Genomic DNA, 22,758 nt, shown 5'->3' with positions numbered 1-22,758 from the left:
TAAGCGGCGTGAAAACGGCCTTCAGGTGAACCCCCACCTTAACTTTCCGCAAGGAGGCTTTTCAAAGACATAAACAAATAAACTACACTATCAAAATATCACTGACAATAGGACCATACATTTCTTTTTAAAATCATGAAAAATATGCAATAAAATAGTAACTCGACAAAAGACAAACCTATGCTAATTGCAGGACAATTAATCAAAATGGAAGGAACTGAATTACGTCATAGGCAAGGACGCGAGAGTATAAAGAGAGGGGTGTACAGACGCTGTACAAGAATACAGTGAAAGTTCAAGAGGGGCTTTTGTGGGGGGGGGGGGGGGGGACTTTTTATTTGTTGTCCGTACTCAGCCTCTCACAAAACACGTTCATTAGCTCATCACACTGTAATTACCTACTGTGAAAGTGTGGCCTCTATAAACGTAATACCAGAAAATCATGCAGTATTTTCAAACCTGTTTGACTGGATTGATCCCTGACAAAGCTGTTTGTAGGTCATTGCGCAATAAACGTGCAGCGTTCCCAACTCGGTACCAAGCCACACCGTGCTTCCCACACTGCAAGCCATCCGAATTTGAGACTTTCCTACAGAAAACTCCTGCGTGAGGAAAAGATGAACAAAACAAAGCAAAGATTAAAAAGAAAACAAAGTGATCCTTAAGGAACAAGTGTTTCAAAGAGCTGTAAATTAGCAAAGTTTCTAAAGCGCTACCTCGCTGATCGAGTCACGTGGATGGTGGTGACGTATCAACAGTTGAACCAAGACGTTTTGTCTTAAACTCTTTCAGCCCCAATATCGACATAAATATTCTCCTCACTGTCCTCATTTTTCTTATGGAACTAGTTAGGAGAATTTATTAAAACATCAAGACCCTTTTGTCTTCGGTGATCATTTCCTTTTCTTTTTCATAAGCTTGACGCTTGATCAGCTTGTAATATTGTGAGGAGAAAATACATGCCTATCACCATCTGAATTGAAGGGGTTAACAGTTTGGCTTTTATAAATTGAAAAAAGTGTTAAATGTTATACAAACAATGGCTCATGCAAGAAGAAACAAGTTAATATTCAAGAAATTTTTTAGTAAGGGGATAAAGTTTTGTGAGGTTATTTGAAATCTTACACTGAACTGAAAATGTGTACGAGGAGCTGGCTGGGTGGGGACGGAGAAACCGGTAACATACCGCGGTTTGTTGATATATTACTTTTGAAATGTAATTTTATGTTTTGTCTAGTATAGAAATTAAAGTCAATTTTTCAGGCTGATTTTCAGCTTCAAGGTTGTATCGAATTGACTGGTTATAAAATCTATCGAAACTAACGGCAACCCGTCCGTATGGTAAAACGCTTGGATTTCATCCACGGACTCAACAAAAAGAAAACCTTTTTTGCAGCAAGGGCTAAATGGCCACCCTTTGTGCTTTTGATTTATACTCTTGTTAAGGATCTGTTTAAAAAGGCTGTTGATTAGTTCATTGTTGTCATGACGATTGCGTTACATATATGACCAGGGTAATGGGGCTGCAAATCGAAGCGTCTAAACACTTGAATGAAGTCCTTCTGATACGTGCATCTTGTGACACTTAAATGCACCGTCTAACATAACATAACATAACATAACATAACATAACATAACATAACATAACATAACATAACATAACATAACATAACATAACATAACATAACAACATAACATAGCGTAACATAACATAACATAACATAACAACATAACATAGCGTAACATAACGTAACGTAACGTAACGTAACATAACATAACAAAACTATCGCGTAGTATAGACTGGAATCAGCATGCGTTCTAATTGGTTGAAAAATCATCCTTCTATCAGAGTATAAAACATACAAAAGCGTGTGCTGTTGCCGTCGAGGTGCGTGTAAGAAAACGTTTTTGATATAATTATCGTAAAGCCTAAAATTTTGCAGGAGTTTGATTTTCTGGGTTTGTGGAATTAACTTTTTAATGATTTTAAAAGACCTATATCTTCTGGAGGGAATTAATGCTACAGATTCTCGTTGAACGATCAATTTCTTTAAGCTTAGGCCTGGTTTTTCTTAGCAACGCAAGCACACTTAACATACATAATAAGAATAACAATGACAGAATAAGCACAAGCAGAAGAGTCCATACAAACTATTTGACACAACCTCAGGTACAAGGCGCCAAATCGTTTAATCCCTGTGTCTGCGCATGCGTTTCAAAGAGTTTGTGAGCTCTAGGGTTTGCGTTTGTTCTCGGTTGCCACTGCGCTTGCGCCGTCAATTAAAACCAGGCCTTAGCTACTGAACAACAACTCGACTTCACGAACTGCAAAACAGTAACTACAGAAATTCTTAAACTCAACGGGCAAATGGGTTGTTTTGAAACTTGCTTAGCGCTCATACGTGAAATTCTACCAGATAGCAAATTTTGGCAGAGAATAATTCTTGGGAATCGTGTTTGGGAACTGTAAAGCAATTCGCAAACATCGCAAAAACTAAAACCCGCCTCTATTTCATAGCTTATGGCTAGCTTAAAAGAGATAAAATCCTAACCCTATCACGGAATAAAAAAAGTAATTTTACTTCTAAAACGTTAAAAATGACCTCCAAAGTGATAAACATATTCACCTTCTTGTGATAACACCGGTCACGACTGTAGCTAAGGACGCTGATTTTTCCAGTACCTATCCCAGCACTCAGTTCGTTCCGACAAAGCCAGACCTCGGATCCGACACTGGCTCGGCCGTCTGCCCCGCAGGTCTGACTGACACGTGACCCAGCCGTGACGGCGCAGTTCAACCCCAGCTGGAAAGGGACAGAAGGGAGATGAGAAAAGCTAAAATACTGCACACAGTCGTAAAGGCGTTACTTAAACGGCAGTAGATTTCCAATATAAGCTCATTCGAAAAGAAGCCCACCCAAGATTAAGGCCAATACGATCTCCCGAATATCCGCGACGAAAATGCAAACGAAAATGCAAGCAGTGTTCACGCGTGCGCAAGACTCTCGTGCATCAGCCGAATCCGCGTCCAACAAAGCCAGCGGCTTGCAAGCGACGCATGAGCATTAAAAGTGTAGTTTCAAGATGGTGCACGTAGTTGAAGTTTTGGCTGTCATGTTTCTTCTCCTCATGTTTTACACACAAGTTAAGCCAAAGCAAAGGAGAAAACAAACAAATGAGAACAGTACATGAAGTGCTTGGGTTGAGATATTCCAGAACAGACGGCAATGGTTTGTGGTTACGATTCGTCATGCTCTAACGGCTTACGCTTGTGTTGTGCAGTTCACACGTGAGACAAATTTCTTGCGCTTGCGTTTTCGATGTTCGCTGGTACTTACACTTGCGTTTGCATTTGCGTCAAACGTGTCAACCAGGCACAAATCCAGCCTTTTCTTCATACCAAGCTTTTTACGATGACTATCCAAAAAATGATAGTAACAGTTTGCCGGCGCCAACTTTGCTGGTTGGCACTGTATTGCTCGCTAGTTATAGATTATAGACCCTCTAAACGCTTGTAAGAATAGAAGTTGAAAGACAATGGAATCAAGAAATGTAGCCGAAATTCTGCGTTTGGCAATTGTACAAAATGCGGATAAACTCTAGGAATAGTCAAGTGTGCGCTGTACAAGATGACCCAGTTAAGGACGATGCCTCCTAATAAAAAAACTTTTTTAAAAAAAGCAAACCCAAACGTAACCACTTCAACCAATCGTAATGGACGTAAACAGCGCGACGAACCAATCAGAACTGGAAGCAAATGCATGTAACCGGCGCCAAGCGCGGGAAAACGCGTGCGAGCAGCCACTGGCTTTCCGGCATTGGTTGAAAAAGTGGTGCGAAGCCGGCACCGTATCAAGCAGTCACAAACTGTTAAGCGGTCATTTGTTGAACTGACCTGTTTATCGAAGGTGATGACGTCAGAGAGACGGGGAAACTCAGTGGTGGAGGAGAGCAATGAGATGTGATGTGAAGGTGGTCTGCGGTCTGCCTCCTGCTGCCAGCACCACGCCATGAGATCCAGAGCAAATACCGGGGCTTTCTTGTCCTAGAAGAGACAATTCATAAATGGGGCTATGTCAGCTTGGGCACATGCGCAGTAGAGTCCGATTCAGACTAATTTGCGTACAACTTGTCGCAGGATTTTTGCTTTTCCGCCTTTGCAAAAGCGTTCAAAAATACTGCAACAAAAGTACGTTTGTAAATAAAACATTCAGCCAACCTTCCGAAGATGAACGCGACTCAAACAGATGAAAACAGCTTCCTAAACTCTCCAACGGTATTTGAAAAAGTTGGGCTAACGATTTCAAAGTGCTTCTCATCAACGTGCGCATGCGCCTGGGGCGACATAGTCCCTTTAATAACCATTGCTTTCATTTGAAGCTGTCAAACATTCCATAAGAAAGCACTAATATGACCCTTTACACGGCAGACTAAAGTTTTCAACACTGATTTGTACTGACAAATACACGTTGGTGTGTATGAACGTTACATATAACGCAGTATTATAACTATTGGCAAGGAATACTATTCTAGCCAAATGTTTCCGTACTTTTTTACGTGTTTGACTTGTCAACATTTGTCAAACATAAATTGTTTACTTTCAACAAATCACTCCTGAAACCGCCGCACTAAGGACTAAAGATGAACGTCTCAGGGCGTTTCGGTTCATCTCAATAACTCTTGAATGCGAGGGAGCTTTCTATTTGTCAGAACTGGCCGGGCAGACCGCAGTCAGTTTGTAAACGGAATTTACCAATTTGATAAGGATAAGTTTTATCCTAGTCTTTCGAATTTCTTCAAAATAGAGCGTACCACGCAAATTACTACAAATCATCAGCTATTACAGTCACAAACCTTGGCGGTTAATGGCGGCCGTTGCCCCTCCACAATAAACTGTTTAACCTGCGCCGGGTTGAGGTCATAGAACGGCTGATGAAGCGTCACCAACTCATAAATGTACATTCCGAACGAAAACGTGTCCACTTTGTCCGTATAAAGCTCCTTCCCTACATACTTTTCGATCTCAGGCGCCATGAAACCAGGAGTCCCGCCAAGTCCCTTCATTCCAGCTAGTGCCGCTGACCGACTGATACCGTAGTCTGCCAGTTTAATGGCGACGTGGTGGAAGGCCTGATCTTGACTAGTGGGTGCTGGTAACGACCACACTAAAATGTTCTCCGATTTGAGGTCTCGGTAGATGATGTGATGACGATGCAAATACTTTAAGGCCGAAGCACACTAAAGATAAAAGGAAAGCTCATTTTAACCAAAGTGGCCATGTTCATAATATGTAAAAAAGGATCAAACAAAATAAATGTCATTTTCCGAAACTCCCCAAATAAATAAAAGTACTGCTCAGTAGCTTTCATTTGAATGGTCACACTTTAGGATTTCATCCACAGACTGAAAAGTTAGAACCACCCGGTACATAACATCACCACAGGAAAGTGTGCTCAATAATTTTCATTTGAATGGTCACACTTTAGGATTTCATCCACAGACTAAAACGTAATGAAGAGCACCACAGGAAACTACTACTCACTAACTTTTATTTGAATGATCAAACATTGTGATTTTAAGCTTAAACTGAAAAGTCAAAGCCCTAACCCAACATAAAAAAAACACGCACACTGCTCGACAGCTTTCGTTTGTATACTCACAAGCTGGGATTTTATTCACAGGCCGCGAAGTAACAATTTCACCCCAAACTGCATGCAGGGAGGAAAATGTCAAGAAAATTTACTGGACTCGTTTCCTAAAGTCAGCGTAGAGTTGCCAAACCTCTCGTCGTCCATGCGATTAGTTGCAGCTTGTAAGTACTTTCTCAATGGAGCTGGTTAGCGCGTTTAAGGACGATGCCTTCCTTTGATAATGCGCATACGTTCTGCGCATCTTGGGATGGTTCGAGAAACCAAAGCAAAAGCGAAATTACTTTTCGTTCAAGATTAATACCTGCACGATACATTTCTGCATGACATAAGCATTCAGGCGAACTCCAGCTCTCTTATAGTTGGCCAGTATTCGGTCCAAGGCCCCTTGCGGCGCAAATTCCAAGATCATGCAGAATGGGTTGAGACAGTAACCTAGCAACGAGACGATGTTTTGATGCCTCAGGGGGAGAAGAATGGACATCTCTTGACGTACGGTCCTTTGGGAAAAAATTAGAAGATCGATCAATCAATCAATCAATCAAACAATCTTCAACAGAATTGACAAGGTAATGTAAAAGCTTCGAGTGGTGACGTTCCGAGCATTAGACCTCCGTCAGAGCATAGTTAATTGAAGGCAATGGTTATGAAACCTGACAAACTTCTTTGTTATATGTTTTTTGTTTGCCTTTTTGGCCTTGACCCTGCACAAACAACAATAGAATTTGGAACGTGTTGGAGCAACTGACCAATCGAAACGTTTTTGTTAAGATATTCAACTGTGGTGTGAACGTTAAAACAAAGGATTGTGCAGGGTCGCGGCCCTTCCAACATAAATTGCAGCACCATTGTTTGCATGGCAAGGTTTCATAACCAGTCCCTCAAGTAACTATGGTCAGAGCGAATCGCTGACGTTTGGATACGAAGGGTTAACGCGCGAAACGTCAGCACTCGAATCTCTTTTCGGTGGCCAAATTATTTATTATTATTATTTTTCTGTTGATAAAACCAAATATTTGTTTCCATTCCCTACCCACGCATCTTTAAGTTTGTTTAGAAAAGAAAAAAAAAATCAATCAAAGAGACAGCCACTTGGTTAGTCAAACAATCAATTTATCACTTTCTTCTCCCTGCCCACGCTAATGAGAGATGGCAATGTAACCAGTAAATTCTGTCTCACCTGTAGGCATCATTCAGCTCCATCGTTGGATTCGCATCCAGCCGTTTTCTGGCCGCTTCAGCCATTTGCAGTTCCTCCGGGAGCGCATCATCGTCCACTTCATTGTTCAGAGGCATTTTCATGGCGATAGTGATTGATTTCCCGGATTGCTGCTTCAGTTCTCCACGGAATACTGAACCAAACGTTCCTTTGCCCAGAAACTTGCCTCTGGTAATGTCTGACGCTTGAACGTTCATGTTTGGAGCGATGTCTTCAAACATCTGAGGACATAATGAAAATCAGCTTACATTCCTCGCCATACATCTATTTTTTTCAATTTTTTTTGTTTACATTGTATTTGTGGTGTGGCATAATAAATAGATTATATAAAATATATAAAATTCTCGTGAAGGGTATTTATTACTTATAATCCATGAAATAATTTTTTTAGCGCGCCCTTGGTCGAGTGGCGTAACCTCCTCGAGCGAAAACTGGATGATATTAAGCGATATCCCCCAAGCGCTCTCACCTTCTGTCCTTGCCTAACCAGATTTCAACTTTATTATCAGGTCAAATACAGCTTAATATGGCCTAGCCGATGGGTAACAACCGCTAATGCAGGCGGTTCAGTTTTGGATCCATTGAAAGAGAGTCTAATTTCAGTGCAAACTGAAAAGCACTTAGCGACAAATGTTTTTGATACTCAAATCATATTAAAAGAGGGAATGAAAGGTAGTTACTATGGTTGTCAAAAGAAAAGAAAGAGAAGGAGATTATTGTACAGATCTTCATAACTATTTATTAACTTGTTCCTCGAAGTCAACAGTAATGCGTGATAGGGGGTCTGCATGGTGGTGCTGGATTATCAGTTATCAGTTAAAATTGAAGCCATTTCTCAGCTATCAATTAATTATGCTGGATCTCACTTAACTCCTTCTTCTCACGTATTTCTGTGTCACTCATATAGCGGAACGATTAAAGTTTACAACCAAGCAGATTTGCTATATTTTAACATTACATTGTCTTTGCTTTTTTGTTTGTTGACTTGTTTGTTTTTCTCGGGACTCACGGAAGAGAGGATTTTTGCATGCAAAATTCAAGACTTTTCCAGACTTTTTCTAAATCATTATTTTCTTTCTCCAAACTCGAGGTTACGAGTCAAATAACATTTACACACGACTTCTAAAACAGAAAGCATTTTGGCTAAAGACGAAATTTAGGCTAGACGAAATTTAAAATTTAGATAATTTGGCTAGACGAAATTAGATGCAATTCGACTAGCTGACAAAGATTCACTTAAAAATTGATCACTTTTTGTAGCTTTCAACAAAACTCCAGACTTTTTTCGATCTTTTGCAGACTTTATCTTTATTTTCCATACTTTTTCCAGATCTGGAAAACTTGTTCGCAGATTTCGATACATTTTCAAGAATTTCAGACTCTGTACCAACCCTGAGATTGCCAACTACAGACCCTCAATACTCACAGCATCCGGGGCCATTTCTTTCAGGTCCAGCTGACCATGAACGGTGCATTCCACGGGCTCAGAGTTGTAGGCAGCAAGCACGCATTCTTCAAACTCGAACGAGTAGATAACCAAGTCATCGCTGGTGGGTCGCTTTCGGAATGAACCGTATTTACCTGATCCGCGATTAAAGCTGGAGGCGCTGTCTGTGCTACCTGACGATATAAAAAATAGTGGACGAGAAATTACTAAAAGGAACGCAATTTTGGTTATTAAAGGAAATCGGGTGGGGGTGGGGGGTGGGGAATGCCTTGGTAAACTACTGAAAATTATGCCGTTTCACCGGAGATTTGCCATTTGAGGTCATAAATAAATATTAGATTTCTCTGGCAAGATCGGTAACATATTGCTAATGGAGCGTGACTCTCGTGGGCTACTCGTTCTCAGTAACTATTCATGGCGCGTTGCTGTCGTTTTCTTGTTTGTTAAGTATTACGCGCATTCCGTTAGAGCATATCGTGGTTGCGTTACGTTCCTCAGGAAAAGTGACATTTATGCTTCTATTAAGGACGGTGCCTACTAATAAAGAAGTATTTTTGTTTGGTTTATGACTAAGCAACAATTATTCTATAAACAGTAAAATATAAAGAAATGTATGGCGTTTTGTTTAGAATTGAAGCTTCAGTTCCTTTCGTTGGAAATCCAAAATGGCGGCCCAATGCACGAACGCCCGTTAACTGAGTACTCCGCCATTAAAAAAAAGGCTGCACTGCAGGCTACATCGTAATGAGACCTGGAACACGTTCAGTACCTGTGTGGAGATCTTCCTGACTTGGTGGGCCCTGGTCAGATGTTTTGGTGTTGGCGTTCATATCTGTTACGTCACTTTCTTCGCTCTCACTACTATCACGTGCCTTGCGCCCTCTGCCTGATACCCTCCGTCGTCTGGCACCACCCCTCTCGGGAGAGTAAGACTGGCTACTCTCACTTCCGCGGCTGTCTGTACTCTGAATAGTCAAATGGAACAAGTTCGAAAAAACACCTGATGTTCAGCATGCCCTGAGCATGGGATATGTTCAACACTTCATAAACCAGCTTAACCCTTTAACCCCTAATATCAAAGAACAAATTCTCCTATCTTGTCCCCATACTTCTCTTATAAACGTACTGGGGAGAAGTTATTAATATCAAGAAAACTAACCTTGGGTGAGATCATATCCTTAATTCTCATGACCTCAACGGTTGAATAAGAATTGGTATTACAAGGAGAAATTTGATGCTGATCACTGTTAGGGCTTGAAGGGTTAAAAATTTACCATCTTTCTCAATCCATCACGATACAGGACGCTCAGTACGGTATCCCTCATCCAAGCAGTATAACGGACGCGTGTCCGAGCTTAAAATTAATTATCATTCTTTATTTATAAAGGAACAAGTCTCAGGAAATTTGAAATTGTGTGTGTTGCCCTTCCTAGCAAACATGAAAGACTGCTAATGCCGGCTTTCATTCGTAAGTGTTCCTCGGCTACGAAATTCATTGTGAAGTTGCCGTAACCTTCGGTCATTCATTCCCTGTATGGGAGGAAGTTTAGGAGCCTTAAAGTGTGAGAGTATTACGAGACGGCCAACGAAAATTGATGCAATCAAGTCAAAATTATTGCAAAATTTAACCTCACTGATAAACAAAGAATACAGTCATTTGTGAACATATGGATAAGACAGTTAGTTCCTAAAGACATGAGGAGCTTCGTCGGGGGGAAGTGGATACAAATGTTTGGTTTATCAACAGACAGCTCAAGGTAAATTGTCCACCGTAAAGAAGATTCCAGTGCCGACGTTTCGAGCGTTCGCCCTTCGTCGGATTCGCACTGACGAAGAGCTAACGCTCCAAACATCAGCACTGGAATCTTCTTTACGGTGAACAAATCACCTTATCAACTCTGTTGAGTTTGACAAAACTAAACAATTGTGAACATAGACTGAAAATCGTAAAAAGAAATCTTTTTTCAAAGTACACAGTGCAAGCATGAAAAAGACCAAAAGTTCGGGATTAGGGTTTCATTTACTTAGTTTCTCATTTTGAGTAACATTCAATAAAAGAAACTGACATTTACGAGGTAAAAGAACACTTCACCCACCTGGTCTGACGTGTAGTCAAAACAACTCGAGCTCTCCTCTTCAGTACCCCGTCCACTGCTCACTGATCCAAATGTGAATCTGTCAGGTTCTGAGAGCAAACGGTCACGTGGAGGGATCTGGGGAGAGCCATTGCTCAGCTCCTGTGAGGGTAGGCTGCCTGAAGGGACTGGGTAAAGCAAAGGGAACATATATGAGGACGTTCTGTTCATGTTTGCTTTGCCGTTGTAGCTGTTTGAGGTTCCTAGTAAATGGAATTTCTCGCTCTAAAATTTGATTTCTGAAATACTTACAAAAGCTTAGCCTTTTTGTAGCGCTTTGGCGGTATTTTTCAAAAATTTAGTCAAACAAAAACTACTGCCAGCGGTAGCGGGGGTATAAGGAGTGGTAAGGTGTAACGTCATAAACATATGGATTTGCAAAATTATGGGCATTGTTAGGGGTATTTGGAAAGAGCGTTGCGAAAAAATGTCGACTCACCAAAACTTAGTCCCTTGCTGTAATTCGTGGCTACGATATGGACATTTTTGAATCGCGACGTCTCCAAAGACATCTTTCTAATTTGCGGTTGTTCCATCAGCTTACTAATCGCCTTCGTAGCCGTCGTTTGGGCGCGTTGTGTGACGAGCCCAAACGACGGCTGCGAAGGAGACTATCAGTTTACCAGCGTAAAACAATAGACCCTTCTCCAAAATGGCGGCCGAAAATTCAAATAAGTTCAAATTAAAAACGTATACCAGCACTAGAAAGAGTACCCTGCAAAGTTCCAGCATATCAGGTGTAATATCAGCTGAGAAAATGTAAGTTGAAAAAATGAAAAATTTACATACGTTTGTATGACTGGGGGCATGACGTATACTCCCAGTCATACAAACGTCTGTAAATTTGTCAAATTTCATCTTACATTTTCCAAGCTGATATAACACCTAATATGCTGACACTTTGCAAGGTTCCTAAAGTAAAGGTGGTCTTTCCAGTGCTGGTATCAGGTTTTCATTCAGTTCAATTTAACTCATTCAAATCTGTTGCCGCCATTTTGGAGAAGGGTCTATTAGAGAAAATTTGCGCGGAGAAAATGAGAAAATGAAATCCATATCTCAAGGGTTGTTACTTTCTACCGAGCGGACCCAATGATGATCTCTCTGAAGACCTCATCAAATCCCATAATTCCACAATTCAAATTTTTTGTGACGTCATCATTCAAGTAATCTATACCTTCTCCATCAGCATCCGGTTTCCTAGCAACATGCACGGGACTCGGCCATGGTGATGCACTGGTGCTGCTCCCATCAGTGGTAGACAGGTGCACTGCGCTGTCCTGTCCAGACGTGACCACAGGGATCCCAATCGCCACAGTCTCATTTTCCCTCTCACTCTCATCTTGCTCCACTCCACACACCGCCATGATGCACTTGGGGCAGGGTACAAGCCGGGTAACCAGGCGATGTCCATGGACCGTAATAGTGTCGAGACCTGGGAACCAATCGGTGATGAGTGTGTCCATGTGTTCCACAGTGATGGCGACAAGGCGAGCGGCAGACTGAATGTTACAGTCTGTCACAGCCTTCACTTTGAAACCAATCAGCTTTGATCCTTCCCGGTGGTCTGTGGAAACAATTGAGATGAAAATAGGGTTTAAGGCCTCGTTCAGACTAGGTGTCCGTGCCCGAGAGCCGGGCACGGACACCTAGTCTGCCTAAGTTCTCGATGTTCTCGTTAGCGATTTGCTGGGGCCGTGTGGCCTATTCAAATATAGGAAGGTAGAGTCGGACACGGAAAAGTGAAGCTCTATTAATTAATATCTTGGAGAAATGAATATTTGCAAATAGAAGGAAAAAAAAATGCAACAACAGGTTCCAGTAACTATGATCACTGATGATACGGAAAAAAACAGGCTTAAAATATACCATCACATTTATTCCAAAGCGCATATGCCATACATTATGTGGCATTCTTACCCTAGCAGTATGCAGGATGTTTGTCCCATGAACCTAGTTTAATGGCCTTAGCTCCCACGAGTCTCCTGTAGCTCAGTGGTAGAGCATCCGAACTAGTAATCGGAAGGTCTTAGGTTCGACTCCTGATAGGAGCACTCGGATTTCTTTTTTCCGAGTATGCCTGCGTCACTTTCTAGAATAATCATCATTCTCATTCATTCACCAGGCTGGAAATATACCATCACATTTATTTCATATACCACACGTTCGACATTCAAATCCTAGCAGTACGCAGAATGTTTGTCTCATGAACCTAGTTTAATGGCCTTAGCTCCCACGAGTCTCCTGTAGCTCAGTGGTAGAGCATCCGAACTAGTAATCGGAAGGTCTTAGGTTCGACTCCTGATAGGAGCACTCGGATTTCTTTTTTCCGAGTATGCCTGCGTCACTTTCTAGAATAATCATCATTCTCATTCATTCACCAGGCTGGAAATATACCATCACATTTCTGTCATATACCACACGTTCGACATTCAAATCCTAGCAGTATGCAGGATGTTTGTCCCATGAACCTAGTTTAATGGCCTTAGCTCTCACGAGTCTCCTGTAGCTCAGTGATAGAGCATCCGAACTAGTAATCGGAGGGTCTTAGGTTCGACTCCTGATAGGAGCACTCGGATTTCCTTTTCTGAGTATGCCTGTGTCACTCACTGAAAAAATACATCATTCTCATACAAACTTCTAATTCACTGAATCATGTTGACGATCGAGTCTCCTAGATTCCTTAAGTCTGTTGTGGCTCCAAGTGAATTCCAAAATTTGGGAGCTGAATACTCGAAAGAGTGGAAGCTATAAGCAGTACATGATAAAACGGTATTGGAGGAGTTACCGTTGCATGTTATAAATAAATCTCGCTTCATGTCTTAACGTAAGTGCGTTCAAGATGGTGGTCACGGGAAAGAGACAGGATTTGAAGTTTATAGTTTTGAAAATGTTGACTTCGAGTGTGTTTCAATCCAACACCACTACGATTTTTCGCGGTCAAACTGTATAGATTCGTTTCACTCACGTGTGAACAGAAAAGACGGACAAAATTGGAGATTTCTGGGACGATTTTCCCTTCGGTTTTTCGTAAAGGGTCGAAAACAAAGGTCTTTGAAAGAGATAACGTATTGATATTGTAACAAATCACTTTAAAAAGATCTTTTTCGACGGTTTTTAAAAGCGTTTTTGAAATCTCTGACTAAAAATAACACGGGAAAAAAACAGTGTTGAAGATGCCTGAGACCTTACCATCATCGTCTTTTCTTATTCGGCTCATTCTCTTTGGCGCCATTTTCTTGCGTTGTTCAAACTTTTCCATGCTGATGAGCACGCAAGGCGTGATAACTTCAATGGTGGAGTGGCGTGACGTGTCGTGCACCTCGCGTCTGTAGTGCAATGAATTTGCGATACCATCTGAAACGCAAGCAGTGCAGCAGTTTCAAACGAATTGTATGAAAAGAGAACTAAATAGCCTACGTGGCAGGCGTTAGAAAGGCTAAGGGAGAAGGGGGATTGGGCGAGCGACAACGCGCGAGGGAGGGGGGCGCTTTTTTCCTCTCTCTCGCTCCCCACGCGTGTCACGCGCGCCTGATTTCTCTTCCTTCTTCCTTTTCTAGCGCCTGCCAGGCTAAGAACTAAAGTTATCACAATCGGTTCCAGATACCAAAATGTGAACATCGTAATCAACCAATCTGAACTTCAATTTTAGAGTAGGAAAACAAAAAAAATGTAATTTAACTTAAAAAGAACTAAAGGAAAATAAACGGATAACATGTATTGTATGAAAAAAAAAGTTTAACACGTGTTAACAATGGTTCTTTTCAAACCTATTAAATGTCAGCTCATCTCAGTTTAACAAGAGAAAAATATTGAGTAATACCAAAGATAACACAAGTCGACAAGAGTGGAAGAGATTTCAAACTTTCGCTCTATTCCCTACGTGGTGTCATCAAGATCGTCAACTCTCGCTCACCCTCCTCAACTGTCGTCCAATCTTATCCACCCTTGTCAACTCTCGTCCAATTTCAACAATCCTCATCAACTTTCGTCCATTCCCGTTCACTCTCGACCACTGTCGTCCAGTCTTATCCACCCCCGTAAAATTCCGTCCATTCTCATCAACTCTCGTCCAATTGCGCCGGCTCTTGCCATGTCTCACGCCAACTCTTGTCAACTCTTGCCAATTTTAGTCATTTGGGTCGGGTTGTTCGAAAGCCGACTAACGCTAATCCACGATTAAAAGTTAACCGAGGTTTTCATCTCGCTCATTAAAAATGATTTTAAAGGCTCATTTTAAGCTATGGTAAAGAAAAGTCTAAGACAAGACTTAAGGTCAAAAATCTTTTGGACGAATCCTTATGGACTAGTAAATATACTCGAATCAAAGTTCACGTTAACCCAGGATTAGCTTAATCGGGCTTTGAACAACTGGGCCCTGTAGGCTACTTTCGTCAAAACTCGTCCTGTATGAGTTGGCGAAAAAGGACGAGAACTCCTAAGTCGACTCTCTCCCGTTTGATCTCAGCCTCTTTATCTCCCTGAAGCACTGTTTCAATACAGACCTGGTGCACCGTAAAAGGTTCTTCCTTCCAACTCACATATCCGCAGCAACTTAACACCAAAACATGACAACTCAATGCCAGTCTTCCAGCATGACCACTCGGGCTGGGCAACAGACGCTAGTTTGTCTCTGTCACCTTCCTGAACTGGCTTGTTAGGAGACAGCTGACAACATGACTTTACTGTATCGCGGATTCGCTCATCCGGAATCACCCTGTAAAGAATGTAAAGAAAGGTAAGGTTTTAGTTTGCAACAGAGTAAGCGCCTTATATACATTACGATCACGACAACTCGTAACTCTCGCTGTCTAAACTACAGGTAATTTCCCTGCTTTGTATTCTGTAAATGTAATTAAATGAAATTTAATGCAATTGATAACTAAAAGTACCTTCGTGTGTTAGCGGTCAGCGATCAGTTTGGTTGGCGCAGGCGCTGTTTAGCCTTGGGTCAGCTCCAAGTGCCTGGTACGCATCGTCTTGTATTTGTCATCGTGCTTCTCTTAGCATTTGAATCTTGTGTTAAACCCCCATCCATCCCTCCTTCCTTTATTATTGTTTCCACTGATTTGTCAGTGTGACGGGTGTCTGGTTCCCTTGGGGTGGGGCTTATGGCTGGGAGGCGCGGATTTACCAGCCATGGGGGTGCAACTCTATCAAGGGGCGGCTGTGCCAAAAGTGGAAGCCCCTGGACATCCCACGCACCCAACCTCCACTACGCGACTTTAAGTGTTGATAGTAGTTAAACACTAGATGAACTAAACACTCTTACAGAGCTTAGTCTGCACTTCGTCGCTTGCAACTAAGGCTGCATAGCAATAGTTTCCGTGGGGGCTTGCGCGTTGTAACTTTTTAATTAATGGAACAATTGCGCGTAGCGCACACGCTTAGAAACGAGTTTTTAGAAAAGCGGACGGTCTCTTGGAGTCGGGCGTTAATCCTGTCACCCTTCACAGATATAAAGGAACGAAATGTCACCACATCATTTTCCAAAAACGGAATCCTACAGGCGTCCGATCGCAGATTCTACATATGAGCGCTTCACAACAGATAAGTCAGCGGGAAAGTTGTAGTTTAGTAAACTCCTTCTAGTGTTAGTTGATTTTCAGATTCTCGGAGTTTTCCAACACTTGACGATAGTGTGGAGAACAGTACTGTTTTCTGCGTTTTTAGCAGATTTGTTGTCGCCTGTGTGATGCTTGGTTTGTTTGTTTGTTTTGCAAAATATGGCGTCGCCTGTTCAAGGGAGACCGCGCTCTTGTAACCGTTTCTGTGACCCCAACGTCGCTATTTCATTTACTGGGTAGGACCCAAATAAAGAAAGACACTACAGAGCCTCACAGCTTACCTTGTGATTAGTCTGGGCCAGAACCCACTGGGCACATATGACATGACATACTGTCTCCGCAGCACTCTGCCCTTTGTGTAAGCTGTCATATTCATGGCTTGGGCAACAGCACTACTGACACCAGCTGCCACGGGCTGGTTTGTGTCTTGCTGACTGTCAGGGAGTAGGGAGGGAACAAGGAGGAACTCCGCGCTCCATGGTAACGCAACCTCAAACTTGCTTAACAGGTTTATGTACTGGCTCATAAGATTTGCTGGGAAGCGCTCGCTGCGGAAGATCTGGGACAGGTCTGATCGCTTCATTACACCTGCATGTGAGTAAGTAAGAAAACACGAATATTTTCCACCAAATTTAGAAATTTTGTGCTTATCCACCCTCCAGAGTAAGGATAAGCTCTTCGGTTAAAATAAAAAATGTCTGTAAGGCAGTTCGTACCGTTGTTGATGTGCGGATTAACTTCTCTGATGGTAACCACATGAGCCAACATGTCACACAACCACTGAGGATCCAGGAAATACAAGTCACGCAACAGTGGATCGTCATAATGTAACAACACACCTGTGTGAAGAGTGTGAAAAAAGATCAAAACAGTGACAAAGACGATTTCAAAACACTGCCGTGACCAATGAATAACACTGCTCTTATAGCCTGCGTGACAGTTGAGTAAGGGGGAATGCGTGATGCGTGACATCCTAAGTCTCCTCCCTCCCTCGAGCTCCGCGCTCACGAATCCCCCTCTACTTCCCCTTTCGGCGCCCGTCTCACAACCAACCACGCTCAAAACGAAGGGGTTACCTATACCCAGGTAATTAATTATTCACTCTCCCCTCTTTTGTAACAATAAACCTACTTACTTAGTCGCTTAACAGATTTGAATAAAATCATTTCTGATGACTCAGAACAGAAGTTTCTTACACCGAAATATTTCGACGCTATCGCAAAGTTTTCGTCAGTCGTAAGGTTTATTCAGTATGTTTCCAGAGCAGGAGAATTGTGCTTTCAACACACAGCCAACAGAAAGTTGCTCCATACTGAACTACGTGTTTGTAGCATTCTTTACCATTGTCATGAAGGAAGCTTGTTGCTTGCTGTAGCTCCTCTGGTCCTCTTAACTGAATCTTATGTCTCGCAAGCTCTTCCTCAATTGCAGTGCTACAAAAAACAATTAACAACAGGATCAATAATAAGGCTCTTTCACACTAACTTTTCAAGATGCGGTTTTAGATTTGTGTCTGTCCAGACAGTATGTTGCACCTTACACGTGCCCGAAACAATAACGTCAATAATCAGCCATCGTCACTATCATAACTTATTTATTTATAACGGTGTTTATATTTATATAGGGTGCTCTCTCACAACATCGTGGTTTTGAGACGGTTGATAATAAAAGTAATAACAATAATAATAATAATAATAATAATAATAATAATAATAATAATAATAATAATAACAGGAAAGAACAGAAGGTGCAGAGCATCCTAGGCGACAGGTGATGGCCCGATGTACTACAACTGGCTTCTTATCCACGCAGTGACTGAGTAACACATAATAATAACAATAATGACAATAAAAAAGATGACGATGATGATGATGATGATGATGATGATGATGATGATGATGATGATGATGATGACGATGATGATGATTACAATCTTTTAACAGGAAACCGAAAGCCTATTCACGGTTTACGGTTAAAACTTGGGCCATCAGATAAAAGTCGGTTACCCCGAGAAGAATCTCTGTCAAGCATCGCGCGTTTGTTTGCAAATGCATTTCAAATGCTTCGTGTACCGAACAGGACACTAACTTGTCACATACGTACCTGAACTGCTCAGACTTAAGGACAGGCGTCTGGTCGTCACGGTAACATCTCTCACGGATCACACTAACAGCTTCTTCCACCGCAATGTAACTGGCTGGGATGGGGGTCTTAAGTAACGCTACACGACTCCCTGTAAAATTATACACATAACATGACGCGAATCAGAGTGTGGCAGAGATAACAAAGACATTAGGGAGCTTAAGCAACGACGACGGCAACGACAACGCCGCAAAACAATAGGTTTAATGAGCAAAAACAATAGCTCTGCACGTGCGTTTTACATTTTGGTACATTTCTTTGCCGTCCTCTGCAAAACCACAACGAAATGACCGCATTTAAGGTTTTGCGGAGAACGTGAACGCACGACGGTGAATTGTTCATTTTCTTTCTTAACTTTTGCGCCACTCCTACCAATTTGGTTCCTGAATAGTTCGCCATTTTTGTAAAAGTTGAACGAGTTAAAATAATCGCGAAGTAGCACAAATGAAATAAAGATATATTTTCAGGTGACGTTTTCGTTGCCGTTGCCGTCGTCGTTGCTTAAGCTCCCTATTTAGACTCTAGTACGAATACGAGATATGACTTCAAGATTTTAGCGAAGTACTAAGAACAGATATATCCCAGAAAGCTTCATTTTTGCTCTTTGTAAGCGAAGAACGTGACTCAGTTGTTTTGAATTATGAGAGCCAAGCCCTTTCGTGATTCCGAAAAGACGAGATCACTTACGTTTCGACGACTTGTTTTCGTCACTACGCCGTTCTCACAAAAGCCCGTAGCAAAATGTCGACGGCTATCTCGTTTTCCCGCCAAAATGACACTGGGTCACGCGCGCGCTTTTTTCTAATAGAAAACTCGTAGTTGTACTCGTACTAGTATCTAAAGGACTGAAGTAAGATTTTAAATTGGCGTGAATCTATCACATACGGGCTTTTTTCAGGTACTGAGCAATGATGGGTATTTATTACTAAGAAAAATTCCTTTCACAGACTTTATCTACACACGATTGCTGAGACACGTTAACAAAGATGATTGATTGATTGATTGATTGATTGATTGATTGATTGACAGCAGTGTTACAGAAAAGGACCATGAAATCTGCTCATCAAGTTACCTTTCTCTTTGATCTCAAATGACGTGTTGTAGATGAGTTGGCGCAGTTCCCGGATGTGGTACCCAGTCTTACAACTGACCTCGATCATGGCCATCACCTTAGGCAAGCCTCGCTCCCGTGTATTCATAACTCTCCCGCCAAACTCAGTAGCGATGTAATTATCTGATATCATGCTGCGTAGATTGTTCAAGTAATCAGATCTTCTGTCTTTGTCCTCCAGACAGTCGTAGTGCGTCCCAACAATAATGACTGGGGAGTCTGGGGCACGGGCCTATTGAGAAAGAGAAAAAAAATAGGATACCCTAATTACCTTAACAATGCTGTACACCCAACAATAGCCATCTGACATACTGATAACAATTTCACATTTTTTGGATTGCTTCTGTTACAACTTGCCAATCAAAATACAGGCATACTATAACAGGAGGGTTTGGCGGTAGCGACTCCCAAACTTCTCTCTCTCCATCAACATAATCATCCCCAATCGCCACCACTTTACTTAGCCCAACGTGTCTCCAACGCGCGCGTGATTAAGGCCCATGACTCCGCAAAATTTATTTTGCGCCCCAGTCTCCCAACAATCAACCTTCCGGTTTTAAAATAGGTATTGCAATGAGTCTTATGCCCCATTCACACCAAGGCTTAAACACGTTTAAAAGCTGTTCAGTTAAACACAGTCTAAAACTGTTTCCTTCTTAAAAGCCGCTTTCGGTTTTTTGTTGACTACAGATTTAGCACAAATAAAAGCGTAAGTTAAAGTTTACTCGAATCCCATGTCAAAGCCGATGGTTCAGCTTTCTGTTACCAATTTTTATTTTGTTAAACCTGGTTTAATTAAACATGTTTTCTTGGTGTGAATGGGACTTAAGCCATCAGAGAACTTTCAAAATGATGCTAAGACTGTTTCAAGAAACTAGTACAAAACTTAAGTCAAGTTGTAAAGATTGATTAAGATTGCAAAAGAAAACACCCTGCAAAAGAATGATCAGAGAACAGCGTGAAAACACATCAATGTTTATTCCAATCTTGCAGAAGAGAAGGCCAAGCGGGTGATCAGCTACTACTCATCTACGGTTATCAGTAATAGATCTTTATCACGACAATTTAAAATTTTGATGTTAGCAAGGTAAGGAAAAAACATTGACACTGCTGGGAAGAACACCTAGAAATTAGTAAAATTGCCAAATTTTAGAGTCTTGTCTTTTAAAATAGCGACGATATAGTTCGGTAAATTCAGGAATTTTTGCAGACGTTTGTATGCAGACGGGCAAAACTAGCTGACAAAAACGAGGAACGAAATCATGAGCAGTTTTCCGCCTGATAGAACTATGCCAAAACCGGACTTGGAGAAAAGCTCAAAGCGACAGATAAAAGCTCTTAAATATCACCTTCTATCTTGCCTCTGCGCGGAAATGGGAGGCGTTTCTGTGGGGCAGCAATTTTGCGCGCTCGAGTTTCGTTTCTCACTCAACTCTAACTAAATTGTAATAGTAAAGAGAAGGTGCAATGCCCGGCTTTTGTCTCAAAAGAATCATGAAGAACTCTTACCTGAATATTAAGCAGCCAAGGTTCGATCTTATTGACTCCTTGTTCGCCATCCGTCACCTTCCACATGGCGATGTACAGGGAGCGATGAGACAGGAAACACTGATGTGTGGCATAGTACTCCCGCTGAAACACGCATACATAGAGGATATTACACGGCGGCGAGAAGGTATGAATTTTATTTTCGAGTGGTAAAAACAATATTTTACGAACGAGGCAGCGAGTGAGTAATAAATTAATATTGTTTTTGACAAGAGAAAATCAAATTCATATCTTTAAGCCACCGTGTAATTTTCTTTCTATTAAATAGACAAATCTATCGCTCGCCATTTTTCACCGACTGTTTGCATAAACAACCGTGAAAAAGAGGGAAATGACGTCATCAATATCCTCACTAGTGAGGATATATAGATTACTTCATGGAAAGTGCGCGCGTATGGTGTTAACGCACGAGTTGTTGACGTATCAGAAATCGAACGAGTGAGCGCAGCGAACGAGTGAGATTTTTGATACAAAACAACGAGTGCGTAAACACCGTACAAAGCACTTTCCATGCTGTAATTTGTTTATTTTATACATACTGAGATTTTTCCGTGCCGAACAGGTTTGGTAAACATGTACACATAGCTCACAAGTGTTTTATTGTTATAATGAAAGTACAAAAAAATGCGTTTTTTTCAAAAATGCGTTTTCGAGTGCTGTGATTGTCAGACGTTTACTTGAAAGGCCTCCTTTTTCCGCCATGGTTTTCATCAAACTGTGCAATTTGTTCTGACCCATTTGCACTTGATTTAAACCATAGTTTTTTTTTTTTTTTGACGAAGGACTTTTTGTGGAATTTATTTCGAGATAGTATGGCGCACCAGGTTTATTCATCGCCTCAGGTCGCTTTTCGGAAGAAATCTTGTAAACGGCAACTGGATCTCTTTCGGGCGGACAGTTTGATGGTGGGAAAGCCTTCGATTTAACAGCTCCTGATATTACGAGGTTTAGCTCCCGTTCTAGTTTTCGTTTGCCGTTCAGAATACTCCAAGTATTCAGTTGCGTCAGCTTCCATTGGAAGTTGCACGTCGCCCCGAGTCATCTGCCGATGTTCTTTACAGCCTCTCAAGCCAAAATGTACCGAATTGAAAAGCCACACTGTGTTTGGCAAAGCTTCGGCATTTGAGATTCCGAGTAAATTCTTTTCGTAAAGGCATTTTCTTGCTTGATCAAACGCAATGTCTTCGATAATATTATACTCGCTGAGTACTTGCGTTCTTTTAAATACCGGTTGAACTCTTGAAAACAACCCTCGAAAGTTTGATGGTTCATAGTCTTGGCCGTCTTTTCTTTTCACACCAGCAATGAATTCACTAACGTAGCGGTTGAGCTCCTCTGGTTAAATTTCTTCAATTTTTCTTTGTTCGTTTTTCTCCAGCAGAAATGCAGTAAGTAGCTTCACATCCCGCTGCGTTTTTGCTCGAGTGTTTTGTTTTCTTAGTCGGTAATATATTCTCCGCCGGATGGGTTTATCCAAAGGTTTGAACCTACTGTCAGAACATTCAGCCACCAGTGCCAGAACATTCAGCCATCAGTAGTTGTTTATCAGAATGTTCTAAACTCGTCTAGAAATGCCAGGGCAATCGACAAAGATACGCCAAAGCTACCACGTTCATTCATTCATTGAAAATGTTGATGCGTTTTGACAGCCGCTTTCTGATTGGACGAAACGGATTTCGCACGTGTGAGAAAGCCGTTTCGCTGTTTCCATTGGCTGCGAGAATTTCCGAACCGGGTTTTCAACAGATCAATGCTATCTGTAAATCTCAGTATGTATGAAATAAATGGGAAATACGCCATGCGAGTCCCGGATGTAGTTTCGCATGAATTTTACGAGTGGTGTATTTTCTGGTAAAACACTCGTGTCTATATAGTAAAATACTGTCAGTGCAGTAAGTGTACAACGCTTGTAATCTAAATTACATGTATGAAGAAATACCTTAT

General features: G+C 41.6%; 1 protein-coding gene across 2 annotated transcripts in view; it reads right to left on the bottom strand.

Moving 5' to 3' along the window:
• The window catches only part of LOC146483681 (leucine-rich repeat serine/threonine-protein kinase 1-like), a 55,010-nt gene that overhangs the window by 5,996 nt on the left and 26,256 nt on the right, over positions 1-22,758 (bottom strand). For both annotated transcript variants that reach the window (XR_014863816.1, XM_085105809.1), the window contains exons 14-31: positions 20,776-20,898; positions 19,228-19,498; positions 18,117-18,246; positions 17,355-17,446; positions 16,730-16,852; positions 16,295-16,601; positions 14,952-15,163; positions 13,639-13,803; positions 11,624-12,013; positions 10,411-10,577; positions 9,084-9,279; positions 8,294-8,487; positions 6,829-7,088; positions 5,953-6,148; positions 4,855-5,238; positions 3,896-4,045; positions 2,628-2,804; positions 460-602 (exon numbers count right to left, since the gene is read on the bottom strand). Coding sequence is in view for 1 of the 2 variants with exons in the window: in XM_085105809.1 (XP_084961935.1) it covers positions 460-602; positions 2,628-2,804; positions 3,896-4,045; positions 4,855-5,238; positions 5,953-6,148; positions 6,829-7,088; positions 8,294-8,487; positions 9,084-9,279; positions 10,411-10,577; positions 11,624-12,013; positions 13,639-13,803; positions 14,952-15,163; positions 16,295-16,601; positions 16,730-16,852; positions 17,355-17,446; positions 18,117-18,246; positions 19,228-19,498; positions 20,776-20,898 (3,680 nt within the window). In the remaining variant the exon portion in view is untranslated. The remainder of the gene's footprint in view (positions 1-459; positions 603-2,627; positions 2,805-3,895; positions 4,046-4,854; positions 5,239-5,952; positions 6,149-6,828; positions 7,089-8,293; positions 8,488-9,083; positions 9,280-10,410; positions 10,578-11,623; positions 12,014-13,638; positions 13,804-14,951; positions 15,164-16,294; positions 16,602-16,729; positions 16,853-17,354; positions 17,447-18,116; positions 18,247-19,227; positions 19,499-20,775; positions 20,899-22,758) is intronic.

Source organism: Pavona decussata, unplaced genomic scaffold (assembly GCF_977016875.1).
Source record: "Pavona decussata unplaced genomic scaffold, jaPavDecu1.1 SCAFFOLD_38, whole genome shotgun sequence".
Taxonomy (NCBI): domain Eukaryota; kingdom Metazoa; phylum Cnidaria; class Anthozoa; order Scleractinia; family Agariciidae; genus Pavona; species Pavona decussata.
This window is presented reverse-complemented; position numbering and strand designations above follow the sequence as displayed.